The sequence below is a fragment of the Salmo salar genome, chromosome 16, assembly GCF_965601325.2.
Source record: "Salmo salar chromosome 16, fSalSal1, whole genome shotgun sequence".
Classification (NCBI taxonomy): domain Eukaryota; kingdom Metazoa; phylum Chordata; class Actinopteri; order Salmoniformes; family Salmonidae; genus Salmo; species Salmo salar.
Genome location: NC_138306.1, coordinates 32515708 through 32538263, shown reverse-complemented (window position 1 = coordinate 32538263; position 22556 = coordinate 32515708). Strand labels below are relative to the sequence as shown.

At 41.7% G+C, this 22556-nt stretch overlaps 1 protein-coding gene across 3 annotated transcripts in view; it reads right to left on the bottom strand.

The window, feature by feature from the left end:
• Positions 1 to 22556, bottom strand: part of ripor1 (RHO family interacting cell polarization regulator 1) — a 135275-nt gene that overhangs the window by 52487 nt on the left and 60232 nt on the right. The window contains exon 1 of one of the 3 annotated variants that reach the window (XM_082962676.1): positions 10646 to 10682. The exons of the other annotated variants lie outside the window; for them this stretch is intronic. Coding sequence (XP_082818802.1) covers positions 10646 to 10667 — 22 coding nt within the window. The 5' untranslated portion in view covers positions 10668 to 10682. Of the gene's footprint in view, positions 1 to 10645; positions 10683 to 22556 lie in introns of those variants that run through there. 3 annotated transcript variants of the gene reach the window in all.

Below are 22556 nucleotides of genomic sequence, written 5' to 3'. Positions count from 1 at the left end.
TTTAAATCAAAATGAGCTTTACTTATTTAATCTGCTGTTTGAGCAGGTGCCAGGGAATTTCATATGCACAGAGAAAACTACAGGTATAACAGAAGAGCTATACTGGGATTACCTGTGCGCAAACCGTGAACAGGATGTCAGCGCAGTATTACCTGCTACCCCAGAGACGTAAACAGATGCACGCGTGGAAGAAGAATTACCCCTCGGTCTCTTCTGCAAGGAATCTATTGAGTTTGGGTCCAATATGGCCTATGACAACCATATTACTCATTACATCAAAAATACAATTCTGCAACCATCTGCCGTCAATTAATTAACCTTGTTCATGGGACGCTAAACCAGACAAAAATAAAACGAGCCTATCTATATAATGAATATGAATCTGGTGGGTTGAGATTATTAAATATAAAAGCACTAAACCTCTCTCTAAAAGCTTCAGTCATTCAAAAGTTTTACTTGAACGCTAAATGGTTCTCAAGTAGATTACTAAGAAAAGCTCATCCATTGTTTAAATGGCCTTTTTGCCTTTGTGCAGATTACTATGTCTCATTTTCGATTAATTGAAAATGATACTTTTTTCAAAGTCTCATTTTCAAACAAGCATTGCAGAGCTGGCTACAATTTCAATTTCACCCCCCTGAAAAAATAGAACAAATATTATGGCTAAACTCAAATGTGCTGGTTGATAAATTATCTGTATTTATGGGAAAGATGTTTGAAAAGGGTATTTTGTTTTTAAACGATATTGTAAATTGGAATGGTAGAGCTGTCAGAATTGTATGGGAAGGTCTGCTCAATCCAAGAGTACAACCAATTGATTACAGCATTACCCCAAAAATGGAGGAGGCAGGTGTCAGCGGGAGGAGGTAGGGAACTGGTCTGTCTGCCCAATATAAAGGATCAAACCTGGCGAAGGAATAAAAATAGCATAAATAGGAAAATATACCAGTTTCATTTGAGGACCAGGATGTTGACAGCTGAGCAAAATAGTTGGGAAGAGATTTTTGATGTACCGATTCCATGGTACAGGGTGTATGAGTTGATATATAAAACGACAAGATTCAACACTTTGTGCTTTACAGCTAAAATTATTATACAGAATTCTTGCCACCAACAAAATGTTGAATATTTGGGGCATTCAACCATTGAAGGTCCGCAGATTTGGTTGTGAGGATACAGAATCAATAGACCATTTATTTTGGTACTGCCCGCAGGTAGCTTGTTTCTGGTCTCAGATTCAGGAATGGCTGAAAATGCAGAACATTGATCTAAAATTGACCCTAGAAATAGTACTGTTGGGAGATCTGGAGAGACCGGGTCAGTCAATAAATAATATACTAATAATATACTAATACTCTTAGTAAAAATATTTATCTTCAACTCACAATCTGTGGATTCTATTAGATACAATGTCAATCTATGTTAAACATCACAGCATAGTTGAAAGATATATGGTGCGTAGAAATCCGAAGAGGGTGGCCAGCAGAGATAGGTGGGAGGAGCTGAGGGAAGCTGAGAGTTGGGATGTGGAATTGGAGACAAGTGGGAGTGGAGTGTCTGGGCGACGCATAGAAAAACATCAAAGATAAAAGTATGGATATGAATGTAATTCAAAACAAAACATAACAAAAAGTATGTTTGAATGACACTGAGGGGCAGTGTTTTTACAGCAGATGCCGTGCAGGTGTTTGTACACATGAATATACACTCTCACATCCAAATGCACACAGTGCACATACACACACAGGTAAATAGTGCCATACATGCAGTCAAGCATATTCAGTTGGCCTTGCTGTTATGATTTATGTTGTCCTTGATGTCTTTGTTTTCTGTTTGTCTTTTGTCGGTTGTTGGTGCATCGGGGGGTATTGGGGGTAAGGAATGGATTATTATTATTATTCTAAAACAAATTCTGAGGGGGGGGGGGGGGGGGGGGGGACTGTGGTGGGGATCTTGGAGGGCTGGCGTTTGGGGGGCTGGCGTGCGTGCTCAGTCCCCTCCTGTACTCCCTGTTCACTCATGACTGCATGGACAGGCATCCACTACAAAACAATCATTAAGTTTGCCGATGACACAACAGTTGTAGGTCTGATCACCAACAACGACAAGACAGCTTATAGGGAGGTGTGGCGCCAGGACAACAACCTCTCTCAAGAAAAATGATTGATGATTGTGGACTACAGGAAAAGGAGTGCCCGAGCACACCCCCATTCTCATTGACGGGGCTGTAGTGGAGCAGGTTGAGAGCGTCAAGTTCCGTGGTGTCCACAACACCAACAAACTAACATGGTCCAAGCACACAAAGACAGTCGTGAAGAGGGCACAACAAAACCTATTCCCCCTCAGGAGACTGAAAAGATTTGGCATGGGTCCTCAGATCCTCAAAAGGTTCTAGAGCTGCGGGAACCATCGGGAACATCCTGACCGGTTGCATCACTGCTTGGTATGGCAACTGCTCGGCCTCCGACCACAAGGCGCTACAGAGGGTAGTGCGTACGGCCCAGTACATCACTGGGGCCAAGCTTCCTGCCATCCAAGACCTCTGTACCAGGCCGTGTCAGAAGAAGGCCCTAAAAATGGTCAAAGACTCCAGCCACCCTAGTCATAGACTGGTCTCTCTGCTACCGCACGACAAGCGGTACCGGAGCGCCAAGTCTAGGTCTAAGAGGCTTCTAAAACAGCTTCTACCCCCAAGCCATAAGACTCCTGAACATCTAATCAAATGGCTACCCAGACTATTTGCATTGCCACCGCCCCCCTCTTTTACACCACTTCTACTCTCTGGTATTATCTATGCATAGTCACTTTGATAACTCTACCTACATGTACATATTACCTCAATTTCCTCGACTAACCGTTGCCCCCACACACTGACTCTGTACCCCTTGTATACTGCTGCTATACTGCTACAGACCTATATCTATCCTACCCTGCCTTTCTAAGGTCTTCGAAAGCCAAGTCAACAAACAGATTACCGACCATTTTGAATCCCACCGTACCTTCTCCGCTATGCAATCTGGTTTCAGAGCTGGTCATGGGTGCACCTCAGCCACGCTCAAGGTCCAAAATGATATCATAACCGCCATCGATAAGAGACATTACTGTGCAGCCGTATTCATCGACCTGGCCAAGGCGTTCGACTCTGTCAATCACCACATTGGCAGACTCAACAGCCTTGGTTTCTCAAATGATTGCCTCGCCTGGTTCACCAACTACTTCTCTGATAAAGTGCAGTGTGTCAAATCGGAGGGCCTGTTGTCCGGACCTCTGGCAGTCTCTATGGGGGTGCCACAGGGTTCAATTCTCAGGCCGACTCTCTTCTCTGTATATATCAATGATGTCGCTCTTGCTGCTGGTGATTCTCTGATCCACCTCTACTCAGACGACACCATTCTGTATACTTCTGGCCCTTCTTCGGAGACTGTGTTAACTAACCTCCAGACGAGCTTCAATGCTAGACAACTCTCCTTCCGTGGCCTCCAACTGCTATTAAATGCAAGTACAACTGAATGCGTGCTCTTCAACTGATCACTGCCCGTACCTGCCCGCCCGTCCAGCATCACTACTCTGGACGGCTCCGACTTAGAATATGTAGATAACTACAAATACCTTGGTGTTTGGTTAGACTGTACACTCTCCTTCCAGACTCACATTAAGCATCTCCAATCCAAAATTAAATCTAGAATGTGCTTCCTATTTCGCAAAACAAAGCATCCATCACTCATGCTGCCAAACATACCCTCGTAAAACTGACCATCCTACCGATGTCATTTACAAAATAGCCTCCAACACTCTACTCAACAAATTGGATGCAGTCTATCACAGTGCCATCAGTTTTGTCACCAAAGCCCCATATACTACCCACCACTGCGACCTGTAAGCTCTCGTTGGCTAGCCCTCGCTTCATACTCGTCGCCAAACCCACTGGCTCCAGGTCATCTACAAGTGTCTGCTTGGTAAAGCCCCGCCTTATCTCAGCTCACTGGTCACCATAGCAGCACCCACTCGTAGCACGCGCTCCAGCAGGTATATCTCACTGGTCACCCCCAAAGCAAATTCCCCCTTTGGCCGACTTTCCTTCCAGTTCTCTGCTGCCACTGACTGGAACGAACTGCAAAAATCACTGCAGCTGGAGACTCATATCTCCCTCACTAGCTTTAAGCATCAGCTGTCAGAGCAGCTCACAGATCACTGCACCTGTAAACAGCCCATCCAACTACCTCATCACCATACTGTATTTATTAATCTTGCTCCTTTGCACCCCAGTATCTCTACTTGCACATTCATCTTCTGCACATCTACCATTCCAGTGTTTAATTGCTATATTGTAATTACTTCGCCACCATGGCCTATTTATTGCCTTAACTCCCTTATCTGACCTCATCTGCACTCACTGTATATAGACTTTTTCTTTTCTTTTTTTCTACAGTATTTTTGTATTTTTTATTTCACCTTTATTTAACCAGGTAGGCTAGTTGAGAACAAGTTCTCATTTGCAACTGCGACCTGGCCAAGATAAAGCAAAGCAGTTCGACGCATACAACAACAGAGTTACACATGCAATAAACAAATATACAATCACTAATACAGTAGAAAAATCTATATACAGCATGTGCAAATGAGGTAGGATAAGAGAGGTAAGGCAATAAATAGAACATGGTGGTGAAGTGCTCGACTCAATCCTATAGAAAATTTGTGGGCAGAACTGAAAAAGCAGGTGCAAGCAAGTTACACCAGCACAGTCAGGAGGAATGGGCTAAAATTCACCCAACTTATTGTGGGAAGCTTGTGGAAGGCTACCCAAAACATTTGACCCAAGTTAAACAATTTAAAGGCAATGCTACCAAATACTAATTGAGTGTATGTAAACTTCTGACCCACTGGGAATGTGATGAAAGAAATAAAATCTAAAATAAATCATTCTCTCTACTATTATTCTTACATTTCATATTCTTAAAATAAAGTGGTGATCATAACTGACCTAAAACTATCATTTTTACTAGGATTAAATGTCAGGAATTGTGAAAAACTGAGTTTAAATGTACTTGGCTAAGGTGCATCTGAAAACTTCCGACTGTATATTGTATGTTTTAAACGTTCAATAATTTTTTTTATAAAAAATAAAAACCTTTAATCAACAATAGACCAGCAGCTGGCTGGCTGGCTGTACTTTGCAGAACAAATACACATCAAGTGATTTTGTTGACAAGACCATTGAGGAAGAAGCGAAGCGAGAGATTGCACTCCCGTCAAAATCTGTCCACGTGGAATGCAGCGACAAGCGGACAGTCATTATATACAGTATCTCTGACAAAAAATATCTGGTTTAAAAATCAAATAACACAGAATACAACCTTACCATCAAATGCTTACTTACAAGCCCTTAACCAACAATGCAGAGTTTAAGTAACAAAATATTAGCAAAAATAATTTAAAAAGGGAACAATAAAATACTCTAACAATAACGAGGCTATATACCAGGGGGTACTGGTACCGAGTCAATGTGCGGGGGAACAGGTTAGTTGAGGTAATATGTACAGTACCAGTCAAAAGATTGAACACACCTACCCATTCAAGGGTTTTTCTTTACTGTTCGAAAAGCATTCCAGGTGAAGCTGGTTGAGAGAATGCCAAGTGTGCAAAGCTGTTATCAAGGCAAAGGGTGGCTACTTTGAAGAAACCAAAATATTAAAAAATATTTTTTATACAAGGCTAGCATCCCAGAGTCGCCTCGTCACTGTTGATGTTTAGACTGGTGTTTTGCAAGTACTATTTAATGAAGCTGCCAGTTGAGGACTTGTGAGGCATGTGTTTCTCAAACTAGACACTAATGTACTTGTCCTCTTGCTCAGTTGTGCACTGGGGCCTCCCACTCTTTCTATTCTGGTTAGAGCCAGTTTGCGCTGTTCTGTGAAGGGAATAGTACACAGCGTTGTACGAGATCTTCAGTTTCTTGGCAATTTCTCACATGGAATAGCCTTCCTTTCTCAGAACAAGAATAGACTGATGAGTTTTAGAAGAAAGTCTTTGTTTCAGGCCATTTTGAGCCTGTAATCGAACCCACAAATGCTGATGCTCCAGATACTCAACTAGTCTAAAAGAATTGTATTGCTTTTTTAAAATCAGAACAACAGTTTTCAGCTGTGCTAACATAATTGCAAAAGGGTTTTCTAATGATCATTTAGCCTTTTAAAATTAAAACTTGGATTAGCTAAAAACTTGCCATTGGAACACAGGAGTGATGGTTACTGATAAATGGGCCTCTGTACGCCTAAGTAGATATTCCAGTTTCCAGCTACAATAGTCATTTACAACATTAACAAATGTCTACACTGTGTTTCTGATCGATTTGATGTAATTTTAAAAATGGGGGGGAAAAATGCTTTTCTTTTCTTTTTTTTAAAGGACATTTCTAAGTGACCCCAAACTTTTGAATGGTAGAGTAGGTATTACAGACTCGGTCAGGGAAAAGTTAAAAATGGCAGTGAAGACACTTGCCAGTTGGTCAGTGCATGCTCGGAGTACGTGCCCTAGTAATCAGTGAACGTTGACCTGTTTTTAAAATTTTACTCACATAGGCTGCGGAGAGCGTGATCACAGTGATCACCGGAACAGCTGGTGCTCTCATGCATTGTTCTGTGTTGCTCGCCTGAGCATTGAAGGCATTTAGCTCATCTGGTAGGCTCGCGTCACTGGGCAGCTTGCGGCTGGGTTTCCCTTTGTAATCCGTAGTTCTGTATTGACGCTTTGCATGGTTTTTTATTGTGTCCAGATTAGTGTGACACTCCTTGAAAGTGGCAGCTGTAGCCTTTAGCTCAGTGCGGATGTTGCCTGAAATCCATGGCTTTGATTGGGATATGTACGTACATTCACTTTGGGGACAACATCGTCAATGCACTTATTGACTGATGTGGTATACTCCTCAATGCCATCGGATGAATCCCGGAACAAATTCCAGTCTGTGCTAGCAAAACAGTCCTGAAGATTAGCATCCGCGTCATCTGACCACCTCCGTATTGAGCGAGTCTCCCTGCTTGAGTTTTTGCTTGTAAACAGGAATCAGGAGGATAGAATTGTGGTCAGAGTTGCCAAATGGACGGTGAGGGAGAGCGTCTCTGTATGTGGAGTAAAAGGTGGTCTAGAGTTTTTTTTCCTTCCTTTGGTTGCAAGTGACATGCTGGAGGAAATTAGGTAAAACAGATTTAAGTTTTCCTGCATTAAAGTCCCAGGCTACGAGAAGCGCTGCTTCTGGGTGAGCATTCGCTTGTTTGTTCATGGCCTTATACAGCTCGTTGAGTGCGGTGTTAGTGCCTGCATCGGTTTGTAGCCTCGAAAAAGATGAAACTCTTGGTAAATAGTGGTCTACAGCTTATCATGAGGTACTCTACATCAAGCGAGCAAAACCTTCAAACGTCCTTCATATTAGAGATTGCGCACCAGCTGTTGTTGACAAATAGACACAGACCACCACCCCGTGACTTACCGGAGGTTGCTGTTCTGTCTTGCCGATGCACGTAAAACCCAGCCAACTGTATATTATCCATGCATGTTCGCCAGGACAGATGGTAAAGGCGGATTATCTATTCGCCGACGAATTCTGAGAGAAGCACCCGGATCTGCGGCCCTTGTATATGCAGCTCCTCTTCATGCGAATGATGGGGATTTTGGCCAGGTCCGGGAGGAGTCGTTCTGATGTCCAGGGGCTATTTTCGGTCATAAGAGTTGGTGGCAGAAACCAGGGGTGCAACTTTCACTGGGTCATGTTCCCCCACATTCTGAAATTGCATTTTTTGTCCCCACCCCCGTTTTAGCAACGGTGTGCTTTAGGACCATGCGGACGCCTCCGAGTGGTCGGGTAGGCTGTTTGGAGTGTTTATTTGACTGGATTTAGGACCACGTGGATACCACAGAGCGGGCTGACAGGCTGTGCGAAAGCAAAGCTTCTGGAAGGCTGGCTGAACCAGCACGGGAGAGTTGAGCATGGTACAGTGTGTACGTGTTGGGCTCTTTCACCGAGTTGTAAAGGTAGCAGAACAGAAACTGGCTCCTCTTTAGTTGACTGTTGTGGCTGACAAGGTAACTGCTGTTTAACTTAACAGAAAAATAAACAAGTGTTTATTCGCAGGGCTGAACTAGTATTGTTACTGACATGTAACATCAGCTAATGTTTCATCCCCTCTCAACTGAGGTGAATGAATAAGCTACGCTAGTGAGTAGCTACCATAGCCAGGTCAGCTCTAGCCTCTAGTTATCTGGCACATAGTAATAATAGCCACCTCAACTGACAGCAGTTTTTTGTATGGAAATGTTTTGTGGCCTTTGTTTTGTCCCGTTTCAGAAGTAAATGAACTTGGCAAGCTTTCGCTGGTTAATATACCATTAGAGAGAGAGAGACAGCCAAAATTGGCTTATATTAGCTATTATTTTTCCTCAATCAAACTAGACCTGAATCAAACGATCGGCCAAACGATTGAAGATTGATATTCTGACGTTTTTTCAGTGCAATGTGAGTTGTATTAGTCAGTCTGGCAACGTAACTGTATTGACCTGTCAGTTTCCCTAGCTAATTCCCTCATTTTCACAGTGACACAGTCAGTAATAAACAGCTCTAACGTTAAAGGCTTCACTGTCATGGTGCACAGTAGAGGTCTGCGCTCCCGCCAGCTGGCTTTTTTGTCCTACTCCCACCCGCTACCACAAGAACTGGTCCCAAACCCAACCGCGGTCCCCCAATGTTATTTTAGGCGTAAGTGACGCAGCTCACTTGCCAGCCATGGTCCCAGCAATTTTGCACCCTATAGGCAATATAAAATGCGCAAAAACACTCTTAAATAGGTTAAATTACCAGAGATTCTCACATGGCCCTTACATTGTATTACTGGGCTATATCAGCCAATATGCTAGAGAGAGCATAGTTGGAGAGACCTGCACTTTCTCTTGAGCTATTTTTTTAAGTTTAGCCTACCTTTTAGGAGTGGGAAGATTCCCTCCAGGGTCAGAGAGCCAGGGAAGACCAGTCTCGGGCTCTCAGGTGAATTCTGCAGTATATTCAGTGAATGATACAAAATTCCATCTTGAATTGATGGGTAGACCTACAGTAGCTACATGACAGCAGCCTAAGCTTAAAGCTACAGACTAAGATCTGGGAATAATGGTCATTTCAATTATTGAACCATCTATTCTTGGATAATAGAATGTATAAATGTTCACCAAAGTAATTCTTTGTCATGCCTCATTTTAGGAGGATCAGATGGTGACAAGGGTCTCAGCAGGGTCCGGCAGTCCAGGGAAGACCAGTCTGACAGAGGTGAGGTGAATCTTTTCAGATACAACATTTTATTCTCTCTGTCCAGCAAACACTGGACAAGCCAGATGCCATTTTAAGGCAGTCTAACAAACCTCCAAAGTTGATTTCCAAACTGTATCAAGGGTTGATAGAGGCTTTTCCAGAAACATGTATAACAAACATATGAGGAAGACCTGCGAGACACTATTGATGATGAATGGATAAAGATATGTTAGAATGCCCAGTCATGTTCATATAATCTCAGACATAAATGACTGCAGTTTAAGACCACCCATAGAACGTAATATATATGCCAGTGAAACTGAATATCATGCACTCAGAAATGGTATTATTCTGCTGGAGGTGTAAAGCACAAAAGGGGGCATATTTGCATATGTTATGGTCTTGTGAAGGATGTCTGAATTCTGGCAAAGAGTATGTTATTTTATCTCAGCATGTCTACAGATTCTTCCTTCTCCGTGTTTTTGTTTGCTTGGAAATGTTGATACTGGAGACTGTTATCAGAAGAAACTGTGTAACCTAGCATTTATAGTGGCTAATAAATGCATTGCCATTAATTGGAAGGATGATTATCCTCCAATAATGTATGGAAGAAATGTCAAGTTATGTACAGTACCACTAGATTTGTTTTAAGATTAAGGGTATACAGTGCAACTTTCATAAGGTCTGAATACCTTATATGGAATACTGCATGACAAAAGGAGTCTGTATTGAAAACATGCCCACGTCAGGGGAGATAACTATTTAGGCAATCCCTAGTTGCTGGACAGCTCAGTCCTGGCTCTGGGGGTCTGCTGTACTGTTGTCACTCTGGCCTTAGCCTAACACACCTGAAACCAATAATGAAAGATTTAGGATCTTAGTGAAACAGAGTGGGGTGTGTTGGGTTGGGGCGCCACAGAGCCGTGGACCCCTAGGGCCATGTGTGCAAGTAAAAAGTGTCTAAGTAAAAAGAGCTATACAGTACTATTAGGCCTATGATATGAATTATGTGGAGGGTGTACATTCAACTTTTGTTTTCATTCAACTTGTGTTCCAAACCTTTCCTTTGAGACAAAAAAAAAAGATTGTGTTGGGGAGAAGATTGTGTTGGGGATAAAGTTAAGTTATTGACTAGTCTGGACGGGGTCGGGCGTGTAGGTGGCTCGGGTTAGCTGGGCAATCTGGCTGAAATTTGATATAGAGAATGTCTTAAAGACAAAGGTTATGTCTGTACTTTTTCTCTAAGAGTTGTTCATTTGTTAGGCTATTGGTTAACGGTGCAACACAATATTGATTGCATTATCATGATCTAGTTCAGTCTTATCAATCACTTAAACAAATTCAATACTCTCTTACCTAGCTTGATGACTGTAGGCATTTTGCTTCATTTTTGTTGTTCTAAATAGAGACGGGTAGAAGGGCCATGGGTCAAATACGATTGTATAGAAATGCAGGAAATTTGCTTTAGATGCCCCCAAAAATGGGAGGACCCCCAGACCCCCTGCCAAGTTCTATCCCCCTCTACAAATAGCACTGCTGGGTGATTTAAAAAAAAAGTCCCAGTCGATGGATCAATATTATAATAATACTCTTAGCAACATTTTTTATTTATAATATGTAGAATCTATGAAAATAGAAAGGTTCAGAACTTTTCTGAAACATCTCAGCAGAGTTGAAAAATATATGGCAAATATACTGTGTCCGTAAAATGTATATAGTATGTATAAGCTGGAAGTAAAAGCCAAGTGTTGTTGTCCATTAGTTTACTCCAATTAGAGGGATGGTAGGGTTAGGGGGGAAATAAAGGAAAATATATATAAGTAACCCCCCCATTTCTAAAACCAAAGTTGTGCCCATGGCAGAAACATTATTTACAAAAAAGTTAAACAACACGAAAAAACACACACAATAGCACAATCGGTTAGGAGACTGTAAAACCGCAGCCATCTCCACCGCCGACATTCACAGAGCCATCTCTGAGGACAGATGCTTCAGCATTCCATGCTTTTTCTCTGGTCAAAATGTACTTGTATTGAAGGTTGCTAGGGTCATACAACATAGTGAGCTTTTTAGTTCAACGATCAAACGGGTGTCATCCATTTTGCCAACTTTGTCCTGTCAAATTTTAGATGCACTATTGTAAAGTGGTTGTTCCACTGGATATCATAAGGTGAATGCACCAATTTGTAAGTCGCTCTGGATAAGAGCGTCTGCTAAATGACTTAAATGTAAATTGGAATATCTTCCAAGGAGGGTAGGGGGGAGGGGTCTACTCTATAGAATCCTCAAAAACATTAATACAAGCTAAACTATCAACTTCCTGTCCGTTCATCAGCTAAAAGTTTCTAACAAGCATTGATACTATAGATATAAGAACCTACCTTGAATTATGAACTAGGAAGACTACAGTTCCGTTTATATATTTGTTTCATACAGGTAGGCCTACTGCTATTGTATTGATTAAGTGTCAAAAAAGGATTTATACCAATTATTTCAGGCATTTTGAATGGCGAGTGGATCTGAGACAAATAGATTCCAAACCTAGTTTTACGTTGCTGCTACAGCAGCCGCGCAACATCTACACATGCGCCGATGTAGCAGGTAACATTTCCTACAGTAGGACTCTATCAACTCCATTTCACGCAAGTCTCACGGACATGGATTCCACATGCGTGGTGTAGCTGGGCAGTAACACTTCATGTGTGTAGTAGGCCTGAACCTGCACACACACCTAGAGAGTGTGGCTAACCTTGTCTCCAGGCTATTTCAGCAGGAATTGTCTGGTGAACGAGGCTAGAGAACGCTGTTTCAGTTGATTTGTTTTGCCCAGACATTATGCTGATATGATGTGAATGGACAATGTATAATTAATATAGTATATGTTACTCTCCCTATCCAGCAGAAATGTGTGTAGCCGGCATTGAGGAATAGCAGCCATTTTGGCACTGAGAGCTCATCGTCACACAGCTATCACGGTGGAGAGGTTGGGAATGACTGGGCTAAATTTACCTTGGGGGATGATTCACTAGCCATTATAGTGTGAAGGGCCAGGATTAGAATTTAGTCAGGACACTGAGGTCAACTCCTGACAAAAAGTGCAATGGCTACAGCGTTAGGACCTTGGTCATCCAAGGTCTAGCACCCTGACCAAGCCCAACCCAGCTTATCTTCAGCAATAAACTAGCAGGATGCAGGTTGGTAGGGCTGCTAGCCGAAGAGTTGTAAATTCCATTTCTCCAACCTTGGCTTGAAAAGTATCATCCAATGCATTTATGGTATGTATCTAAATACAAATATATTTACTATTATGTTGAAGACACAATATGGTCTCTCACTTTGAGATTTAGGATCCAGCCATTCGACTGATCCCTCTTAACGAGGCCATTAAAGTCCCTGAATAAACGATCTGCCAACAGAACATACTTTACCCCATGCCTGCTCCCAGACTGATAAGGGAGAGAGGGAGCAGGAAAGTGGGGCCAACACATCAATACTGCTCTAATTTACTGACCCTTTAAAAATGTGTTGAGTGGCAAAAGCTTACCGTGCTTTGCAACTGTATTAATTTCATGTGCTAAGGTCTTTTCCCCCTTGTTACTGCTGAGCTAAGTTGGGATCAACTACTTCAAAAGCATTTCATAGTTGACAACAAAATCCACTCAAATCCAATGACATAACAGTGTCTTATTCGTATTAACTCACTCACCTCCAGGTACTGTTAGTTACTTTAGCAAAATAAAATCTGCCGCAGACCAACTGACAGAACTAGCCACCTAATTGACTCGGTACCAATACCTTTTGTATATATCCTCGTTATAGTTTTTTTTTTAACTGTGTTACTATTTTTCCTTTAGTTTATTTAGCAAATTTATCTTACTTAAAAAAAAACAAAAAAAAAACTCTGCATTGTTGGTTAAGGGCTCGTAAGTAAGCATTTCACGGTAAGGTCTACACCTGCTGTAATCAACACGTGACAAATAAAAATGTGATAATTGGGCTGATACCGGAAATGGCTGGCCTTAAGGCGTCAGTATGCTTCCGTTCGGCTGGTGTCTAGCCGAACTCGGCTAGCCAAACTCCCTTAAAAGACATTAGCTTGAAAAACGAGAAAAGAGGCAATAGTACTGTTTGTCCATTTTGCGACGCGGTAGCCAGTATACACTTCCTCAAAATAGTCATAATTAATGTAAGATAATTTAGAAATTTGTCATTCATTTTGCAGATGAGATCTTAGTCACACAATTTTACATCTAACTAAGATGTTTGGTGTAGTATTTCTCAATTAATTGTTTTTGCACGATAACGAGTCGTCTCTCGTTAAAGACTTTATTGAAGAATCCCTACTGTTGACCAATCACCAACGAAGGGGCGTAGACTTCGGCTCTGAATTCCGGCTTGCCTCCAGAAAAAATGTGCCCGAACAGCTGAAAAAAATCCTTACCAATGTCCAAAACGTCATCTTCCGAACTGTTTTAGGCTTGGATGCATGAGGACGCCTTAACAGAGCTATAGACATGCTCATGAAAGGGGGATGGGACTGTATGGGACCAGTGGGACTGTAGAATGTCAAGTTTAACCCTGTGACAATTTCCATCGTCCAGTGACTGTGGTAGAGCAGCGCAGCTGATCGTTGCACAGTGAGGGACCTCCCTGAACCACAGACTTGTTTAATCCCGAGCTGGCCACTAAGAGGCTTATGTGTCACTCGATGCTGTAGCACTACAGTCCTGTCGGCAATGCTTCTTAAACTTACAGAAGGTAAACAATTTACATTTCAGTCATTTAGCAGACGCTCTTATCCAGAGCGACTTACAGTAGTGAATGCATACATTTCATACAATTTCATACATTTTTTTTTTTTCCTGTGCTGGCCCCCCGTGGGAATCGAACCCACAAGCCTGGTGTTGCAAACACCATGCTCTACCAACTGAGCTACGAGTAAAGCAGTATGTAAACATTACACGCTACATTGACTGATCACTTTAATAATGGAACAGTAGTCACTATGTTTACATACTGCTTTACTCATTTCATATGTATATACTGTATTCTAATCGAATGTATCTTAGTCCATGCCACTCCGACATTGCTCATCCTAATATTTGTATTTGTAATTCCATTCTTTTACTTTTAGATGTGTGTGTATTATTAGATACTACTGCACTGTTGGAGCTAGGAACACAAGCATTTTACTACACCCGCAATAACATCTGCATGTGACCAATAAAATGTGACTTCAGTCAGTGAGAATGAGGGTGACTTGGACACCTTCCTCTTCACTCAACAGTGAAACTATTCGCTACACAGAGACTGTAAGCTGATTACCCAACCTTGCCTGATGCTACCTGCGACAGAGAGAACCTGCCCAGACATGCTGGCAGGTTTCTGTTTTATAGAATAATAAAATATACACTGAGTGTACAAAACATTATGAACACCTGCTCTTTCCATGAGACACTGACCATGTGAAACCAGGTGAATGCTATGATGTCACCTTTTAAATCCACTTCAAACGGTGTAGATGAAGGGGAGTAGACAGGTTAAAGAATGATTTTTAAGCCTTGAGACAATTGAGACATGGATTGTGTATTTGTGCCATTCAGAAGGTGAATGGGCAAGACAAAATATTTAAGTGCCATTAAATGGGGTATGGTAGTAGGTGCCAGGCGCACCGGTTTGTGTTAAGAACTGCAAAGCTACTGGGTTCCCGTGTGCATAAAGAATGGGCCACCACAAAGGACAACTTTGGGAAGCATTGGAGTCAACATGGGCCAGCATCCCTGTGGAACGCAGGCAGCTTCATTAAATAGTACCTGCAAAACACCAGTCTCAACGTCAAAAGTGAAGAGGCGACTCCGGGATGCTGGCCTTCTAGGCAGAAACGCAAAGAAAAAGCCATATCTCATCCTGGCCAATAAAAAGAAAAGATTAAGATGGGCAAAAGAACACAGACACTGGACAGAGGAACTCTGCCTAGAAGGCCAGCATCCCGGAGTCGACTCTTCACTGTTGACGTTGAGACTGGTGTTTTGCGGGTACTATTTAATGAAGCTGCCAGTTGAGGACTTGTGAGGCGTCTGTTTCTCAAACTAGACACTCTAATGTACTTGTCCTCAGGCTCAGTTGTGCACCGAGGCCTCCAACTCTTCCTATTCGGGTTAGAGCCAGTTTGCTCTGTCCTGTGAAGGGAGTAGTACACAGCGTTGTACCAGATCTTCAGTTTCTTGGCAATTTCTCACATGGAATAGCCTTCATTTCTCAGAACAAGAATAGACTGATGAGTCTCAGAAGAACGTTCTTTGTTTCTGGCCATTTTGAGCCTGTAATCGAACCCACAAATGCTGATGCTCCAGATTCTCAACTATTCTAAAGGCCAGTTTTATTGCTTTTTTAAATCACAAAAGTTTTCAGCTGTGCTAACATAATTGCAAAAGGGTTTTCTAATGATCAATTAGCCTTTTAAATGATAAACTTGGATTAGCTAACAATGTGCCATTGGAACACGGGAGTGATGGTTGCTGATAATGGGCCTCTGAAATATCTACATCGGCGTACATTAAAAATAAGCCGATTCCAGCTACAATATTACCAATGTCTACACTGTATTTCTGACAAATTTGATGTTATTTTAATGGACAAAAAACCCGCTTTTCTTTCAAAAACAAGGAGATTTCTAAGTGATCTCAAACTTTTGAACGGTACTTTATGTACAGTACCAGTCGAACGTTTGGATACATTTACTCGTTCAAGGGTTTTTCTTTATTTTACTGTTTTCTACATTGTGGAATAATGGTGAAGACATCAAAAGTATGAAATAAAACATATGGAATCATGTAGTAACCAAAAAAGCTAAAACAAAACAAAATATATATTTTTTGATTCTTCAAAGGAGCCACCCTTTGCCTTGATGACAGCTTTGCACACTCTTGGCATTCTCTCAACCAGCTTCACCTGGAATGCTTTTCCAACAGTCTTGAAGGAGTTCAACAGTATTTTCCTTCACTCTGCAGTCCAACTCATCCTGAACCATATCAATTGGGTTGAGGTCAGGTGATTGTGGAGGCCAGGTCATCTGATGCAGCACTCCATCGCTCTTTTGGTCAAATAGCCCTTACACAGCCTGGAGGTGTGTTGGGTCATTGTCCTGTTGAAAAACAAATGATTGTCCCACTAGGCGCAAACCAGATGGGATGGTGTATCGCTGCAGAATGCTGTGGTAGCCACGCTGGTTAAATGACCCAAAAATCTCAAATTTGGACTCATCAGACCAAAGGACAGATTTCCACCGGTCTAAGGCTGGTTGAGAGAATGCCAAGAGTGTGCAAAGTTGTCATTGATTGGTGGATTTTTAAAATAAAAAAAATTACTTTTTTTTACCACTCTCTCCCTCCAATTTCGTGATATCCAATTTGTAGTTACAGTCTTCTCCCATAGCCCCCATCCCCGTCTCGAGAAGAGTCGACAATCGAGAGCCATGCGTCCTCCTAAACACGAACCTGCCAAGCCACACTGCTTCTTGACACATTGCTCACTTAACCAAAGCCAGCCGCACCAATGTGTCGGAGGAAACAACGTCCAGCTGGTGATCGAAGTCTGCTTGCAGTCGCCCGGCCCGCCAAAAGGAGTTGCTAGAGCGCAATGGGACAACCCTCCCCTAACCCGGACGACGCTGGGCAAATTGTGCGGCGTCTCATGGGTCTCCCGGTCACTGCCAGCTGTGAAACAGCCTGGGATCAAACCAGGGTCTTTCGTGACACCTCAAGCACTGCGATGCAGTGCCTTAGACTGCTGTGCCACTCAGGAGGCCGGTCGGAATTTTTAAATGTGTATTTTTCCATGTATAAACACACCCTATGTGTTTAAATAAAATCAAATATATGCATTGAGCTTGTCTGATGCTTTAAGCTTATGGTTTGATGAAATAAGAAAAATGCCTCAAGAGGGCACCAGAGATATAGATAACCAGAATAATTAAATCTTAACCTAACCCAACTATTCTCATCTCGCTCCTGCTGGCTTTCGCATATTCTGCCATTACTCTCCTGAAGTTGCCGGTAATAGGCTACACGAGGAGTCGGCAACCTTCCTCATGTGGAATGCCAATTTATCTTACCATTTCTACCGATCTGTGTGCCAGTTATGGTTTTTATATACACATTTTCATATCTCAAAGTCACTGTCATGTGGTTAATCCAAATTCTATCCAAATCTAAATGAAAACGATACAAACATAAAAAGTAACTTCTATTGCCATTGCCAACAATGTAAAAATAGCCTACATAAAGCCAGAAAATAAAAACATTGCAGCCTGCAGGTAGAAAATATCATGATTAAAAACAAATACCCGATAAATCACATTGGCTACACATGGCCTGTCTGCAACGAACTTTAAACATTGTATAAACCATTAACTTGGGTCTGGCCCAAAGCTTGATTGAGCTAGCGAACTTGCAACATTGTATAAAATATTCTGGGCCCTCAGAGTACCTGCGCAAGTGAGCTCGGGACAGACACTGCTGTATGTTTTTGGCTCAAGGATTTAGAAGCAGTGCTTGACTTTGGCAGGAGCTCACCGGAGCGGAGAACCAGCACCTCAAAATGTTCTACTGTTTGAGCTCCTGTTCCTCTTATAGAATATTAGCTCAAAAGTATTGTGGAGATCCTGCACCTAAATATAAAACAGTACCAGCACCCAAAATGAGTACCGGAACCTATTTCAGTCCAAGTCAAGCACTCATGAGTAATCAGGTAGAACTATTTTATGACATTTCCACTGGATCAGAGCATGACATTTTTCCCTTTCACACTGAGTAGTTATCGAAAGGGAGAGGGCTGGAAACATTTCTCAAATACATTGAGGAACTATTGTCATTCTCAATGGATGTAAAAACTGACTGTTTGCTTGCTGTTTGAGGTGAAGAAAACTCTACAGGTCATTAGCGGTGGTGCGTTAAGCCAATCAGAAATACTATCAGGTCCCCAAATGGGCACATTTCCACGCAGGCCTGGTATAGGCCTACTTCTATGCATGCACATCCTTACTCAACATTGGCAGGAGCGCTCCAAACAAAAGGCAATGACTAAATTAACATAACGCATGTAATGAAAAAAAACAAAACTTGATTCTCACAAGTATAACATTGTTTGCAAAGTGCACAACCTGTGTCCACTCCGACAATAACTGGAATAATAATACTGAATGCAAAAGCAGAAATTACCATAACCAAAGTAACAAACACTGTAGATTAGAAATTATATTAATTAACAGTAAATTTATTGACCATACAGCATTTATGGTGATATGGACTCAACAGAAGTCAGGGCATTCATACTTCTTGCGCTGCACGGAGCAGTGCAGAGTGGTAGTCAAGGAATTGAGATTGTGTTTTCTACAGGATGTAACACCCCCACGCAGCCCTCCGCATTGTTACAAAATAAGGGAGGTGCATGGCGATGCAGTACGGTGGCCGATTTGTATCTACAGTTAAAGTCAGAAGTTAACATACACCTTAGCCAGATACATTTAAACTCAGTTTTTCACAATTCCTGACATTTAATCAGAGTAACAATTCCCTGTCTTAGGTCAGTTAGGATCACCACTGTATTTTAAGAATGTGAAATGTCAGAATAATAGTAGAGAGAATGATTTATTTCAGCTTTTATTTCTTTCATCACATTCCCAGTGGGTCAGAAGTTGACATACACTCAATTAGTATTTGGTAGCATTGCCTTTAAATTGTTTAACTTGGGTCAAACGTTTCAGGTAGCCTTGCACAAGCTTCCCACAATAAGTTGGGTGATTTTTGGCCCATTCCTCCTGACAGAGCTGGTGTAACTGAGTCAGGGTTGTAAGCCTCCTTGCTCGCACACGCTTTTTCAGTTCTGCCCACAAATTTTCTATAGGATTGAGGTCAGGGCTTTGTGATGGCCACTCCAATACCTTGACTTTGTTGTCCTTAAGCCATTTTGCCACAACTTTGGAAGTATGCTTGGGGTCATTGTCCATTTGGAAGACCCATTTGCGACCAAGCTTTAACTTCCTGACTGATGTCTTGAGATGTTGCTTCAATATTCCACATAATTTCCCTCCCTCATGATGCCATCTATTTTGTGAAGTGCACCAGTCCTTCCTGTAGCAAAGCACCCACACAACATGATGCTGCCACCCCCGTGCTTCACTGTTGGGATGGTGTTCTTCGGCTTGCAAGCCTCCCCCCTTTTCCTCCAAACATAACTATGGTCATTATGGAAAAGTTATTTTTTTGTTTTATCAGACCAGAGGACATTTATCCAAAAAGTACGTTTTTTGGAAAAACCGTAGTCTGGCTTTTATATGGCGGTTTTGGAGCAGTGGCTTCTTCCTTGCTGAGCAGCCTTTCAGGTTATGTCGATATAGGACTCGTTTTACTGTGGATATAGATACTTTTGTACCCGTTTCCTCCAGCATCTTCACAAGGTCCTTTGCTGTTGTTCTGGGATTGATTTGCACTTTTCGCATCAAAGTACGTTCATCGCAAGGAGACAAAGCGTCTCCTTCCTGAGCGTTATGACGGCTGCGTGGTCCCATGGTGTTTACTATTGCATACTATTGTTTGTACAGATGAACGTGGTACCTTTTTGGCGTTTGGAAATTGCTCCCAAGGATGAACCATACTTGTGGAGGTCTACACATTTTTTTCTGAGGTCTTGGCTGATTTCTTTTGATTTTCCCATGATGTCAAGATGTGTTTATTTTACACGTGTGAATTGGAAATGTGTTCTTAGCATATCCCAACTCCCCCTGAGGCACTTAACACTAATTGCTCCAGGGTTGATAATGGCTGACACTGGCCGTGACCCAGTGTCAGCCATTATCAACCCTGGAGCAATTAGTGTTAAGTGCCTTGCTTAAGGGCACATCAGACTTTTCACCTTGTCGGCTTGGGGATTTGAACTAGCGACCTAACGGTCTAACCACTAGGCTTCCTGCCGCCCTACATAGTGGCAATTTTAAGGTAACAGAATGATGCTGAGACGCAGATTTTTCACATTAAAATGTATGCCAAACAAAAAAAACAATGTTTGCAAGTTAAAGAAACTATACAACTCCCTACTTTTAACAATTTCCACTGAAAACCATAATTTTGTTACCAAACTTTGCATCTGCACTGTTCTTCAAGCAAATGTGTTTTTGTAACAAAAAATATTGGGAAATTGATAAAAGTAGTCATTGTGCATAGAGTTGTATGGTTTGTTTAACTTTGCAATTGTTTCACATACATTTTAAAGTGAAAAATCAGTCTCAGCATCATTCTGTTACTGTGGAATTGCCCATTGGCATCAGAGAACATAGCACACTTAAAGCTGTCTGGACTCTGGATGTCAATACCTAGTTAATCTGTGTTTAAGCTTACACTTGTTCTGTTGTACTTCGATACATGAACACATCTAGCCTTTGTATGTGCAGCATAACCATGGGTGTACAAAGCATTGAATATATATATATATATATATATATATATATATATATCATATATATATATATACAGAACAGAAATAAAAATGCAACAATTTAAAAGATTTTGCTGAGTTACAGTTCATGTTAGGAAATCAGTCAATTGAAATAAATAAATTAGGCCCTAATCTAATGAATTTCACATGACTGGGCAGGGGCGCAGTCGTGGGTGGGCATAGGCCTACCCACTTGGTAGCCAGACCCAGCCAATCAGAATGAGCTTTAAGGGCTTTATTACACATAAATTCTCTGGCAACAGCTCTGGTGGACATTCCTCACACTCCCTCAAAACTTGAGACCACTGCACATTTTAGAGTAGCCTTTAATTGTCCTCAGCACAAGGTGCACCTATGTAATGATCATACTGTTTAATGAGCTTCTTGATATGTCAGGTGGAAGTATTATCTTGGCAAAGGATATAATGCTCACTAACAAGGATGTAAACAAATTTGTGCACAGAATTTGAGAAATAAGCATTTTGTGCATATGGGACATTTCTGTGATCTTTTATTTCAGCTCATTAAACATGGGACCAGCACTTTACATGTTGCGTTTATATTTTTGTTCAGTGTATATTTGCTTGTGGTTTGTGCCTGCATCATAACTGTGCCCGGTCAGAGTGAGTCACCTAGTGCAGCTGCTCTATAATAGCATGCTCTTGCCACACAGAGTAATGATACACTGGAGAAATACACAGATGAAACAGAGACTGCTGAATCACACAGAAAATATACACTGCAGAGAAACAGAAAACATCTCTACACACCTAATGGTACTCATCCAGTAGATACCTTATAGTTAAGCCATATGACATGGCCTGTACTTCTATACATGACGATCATGTCATTATCATACAGTTCAAACTTCTCAAAATAATATTTGGATTACATTGTTGATCTCCGTCTCCTATTTACTGTGTTTTACTACCGGAATGAAGACAGTATTTTGAACTACACTCACAGCATAGATCATGTAAATTCATTATTTATCATTAATTTCTTTACTCCCCACAATTAGATATTGCTCATATAACATACTGCATTATCTAAACAATTAAGCCCAGTAAGAGAAACACTGTAAACAACTACACACAGAACAGTAATTAGGGTATCTGAGTGCAGGTTAGCTGCACAGGCTTTTATACAGCTGTCATACTTCATAGACATCACCACCACATAACTGTAATTCCTGCAGCTTCCTGTTCGTACCAGCTCAGGGAGCTTGACAGCAACACTGTGGTCTCTTCTTTTTTCTGTGAGTTCTGAATAATACTATTGGCTGCCTTATTGTCGCACAGTGTTCTGAAATAGACTGGGCTACCCTGCACTCTGTCGCTTCTGTGGGACCCATGACATTCTGAGCAGAGTATTCAATGTTCCCCCCAATGTCGCAGAACTAAAGGGTTTGTGCCAATGGAATAATAATAAAGAGATTAGTATTGTAATGACTGACAGTGAATCAACACCCCCCAAACCCATAACACTCAACAAGAGCCAAACACATCAACAAACACTAATTGTGTCCTTAATTAAAGTGGTTGATATGACTGTGTGCACACAAGCAATTATCCTGTGGGCAAGCTTGAGTGCATTTGAGTGTGTGTGTGTTTTTACTATCCTTGTGGGGACCAGAAGTCCTCACAAGGATAGTAAAACTAGGTAAATTCTGACAATTACTCATATTTTGCTGGTCCCCACAAGGAAAAAGGCTATTTTAGGCTGATGGGTTAGGTTACGGGTTAGAATTAGGGCAAATAGGACAGTGAATGAGAAT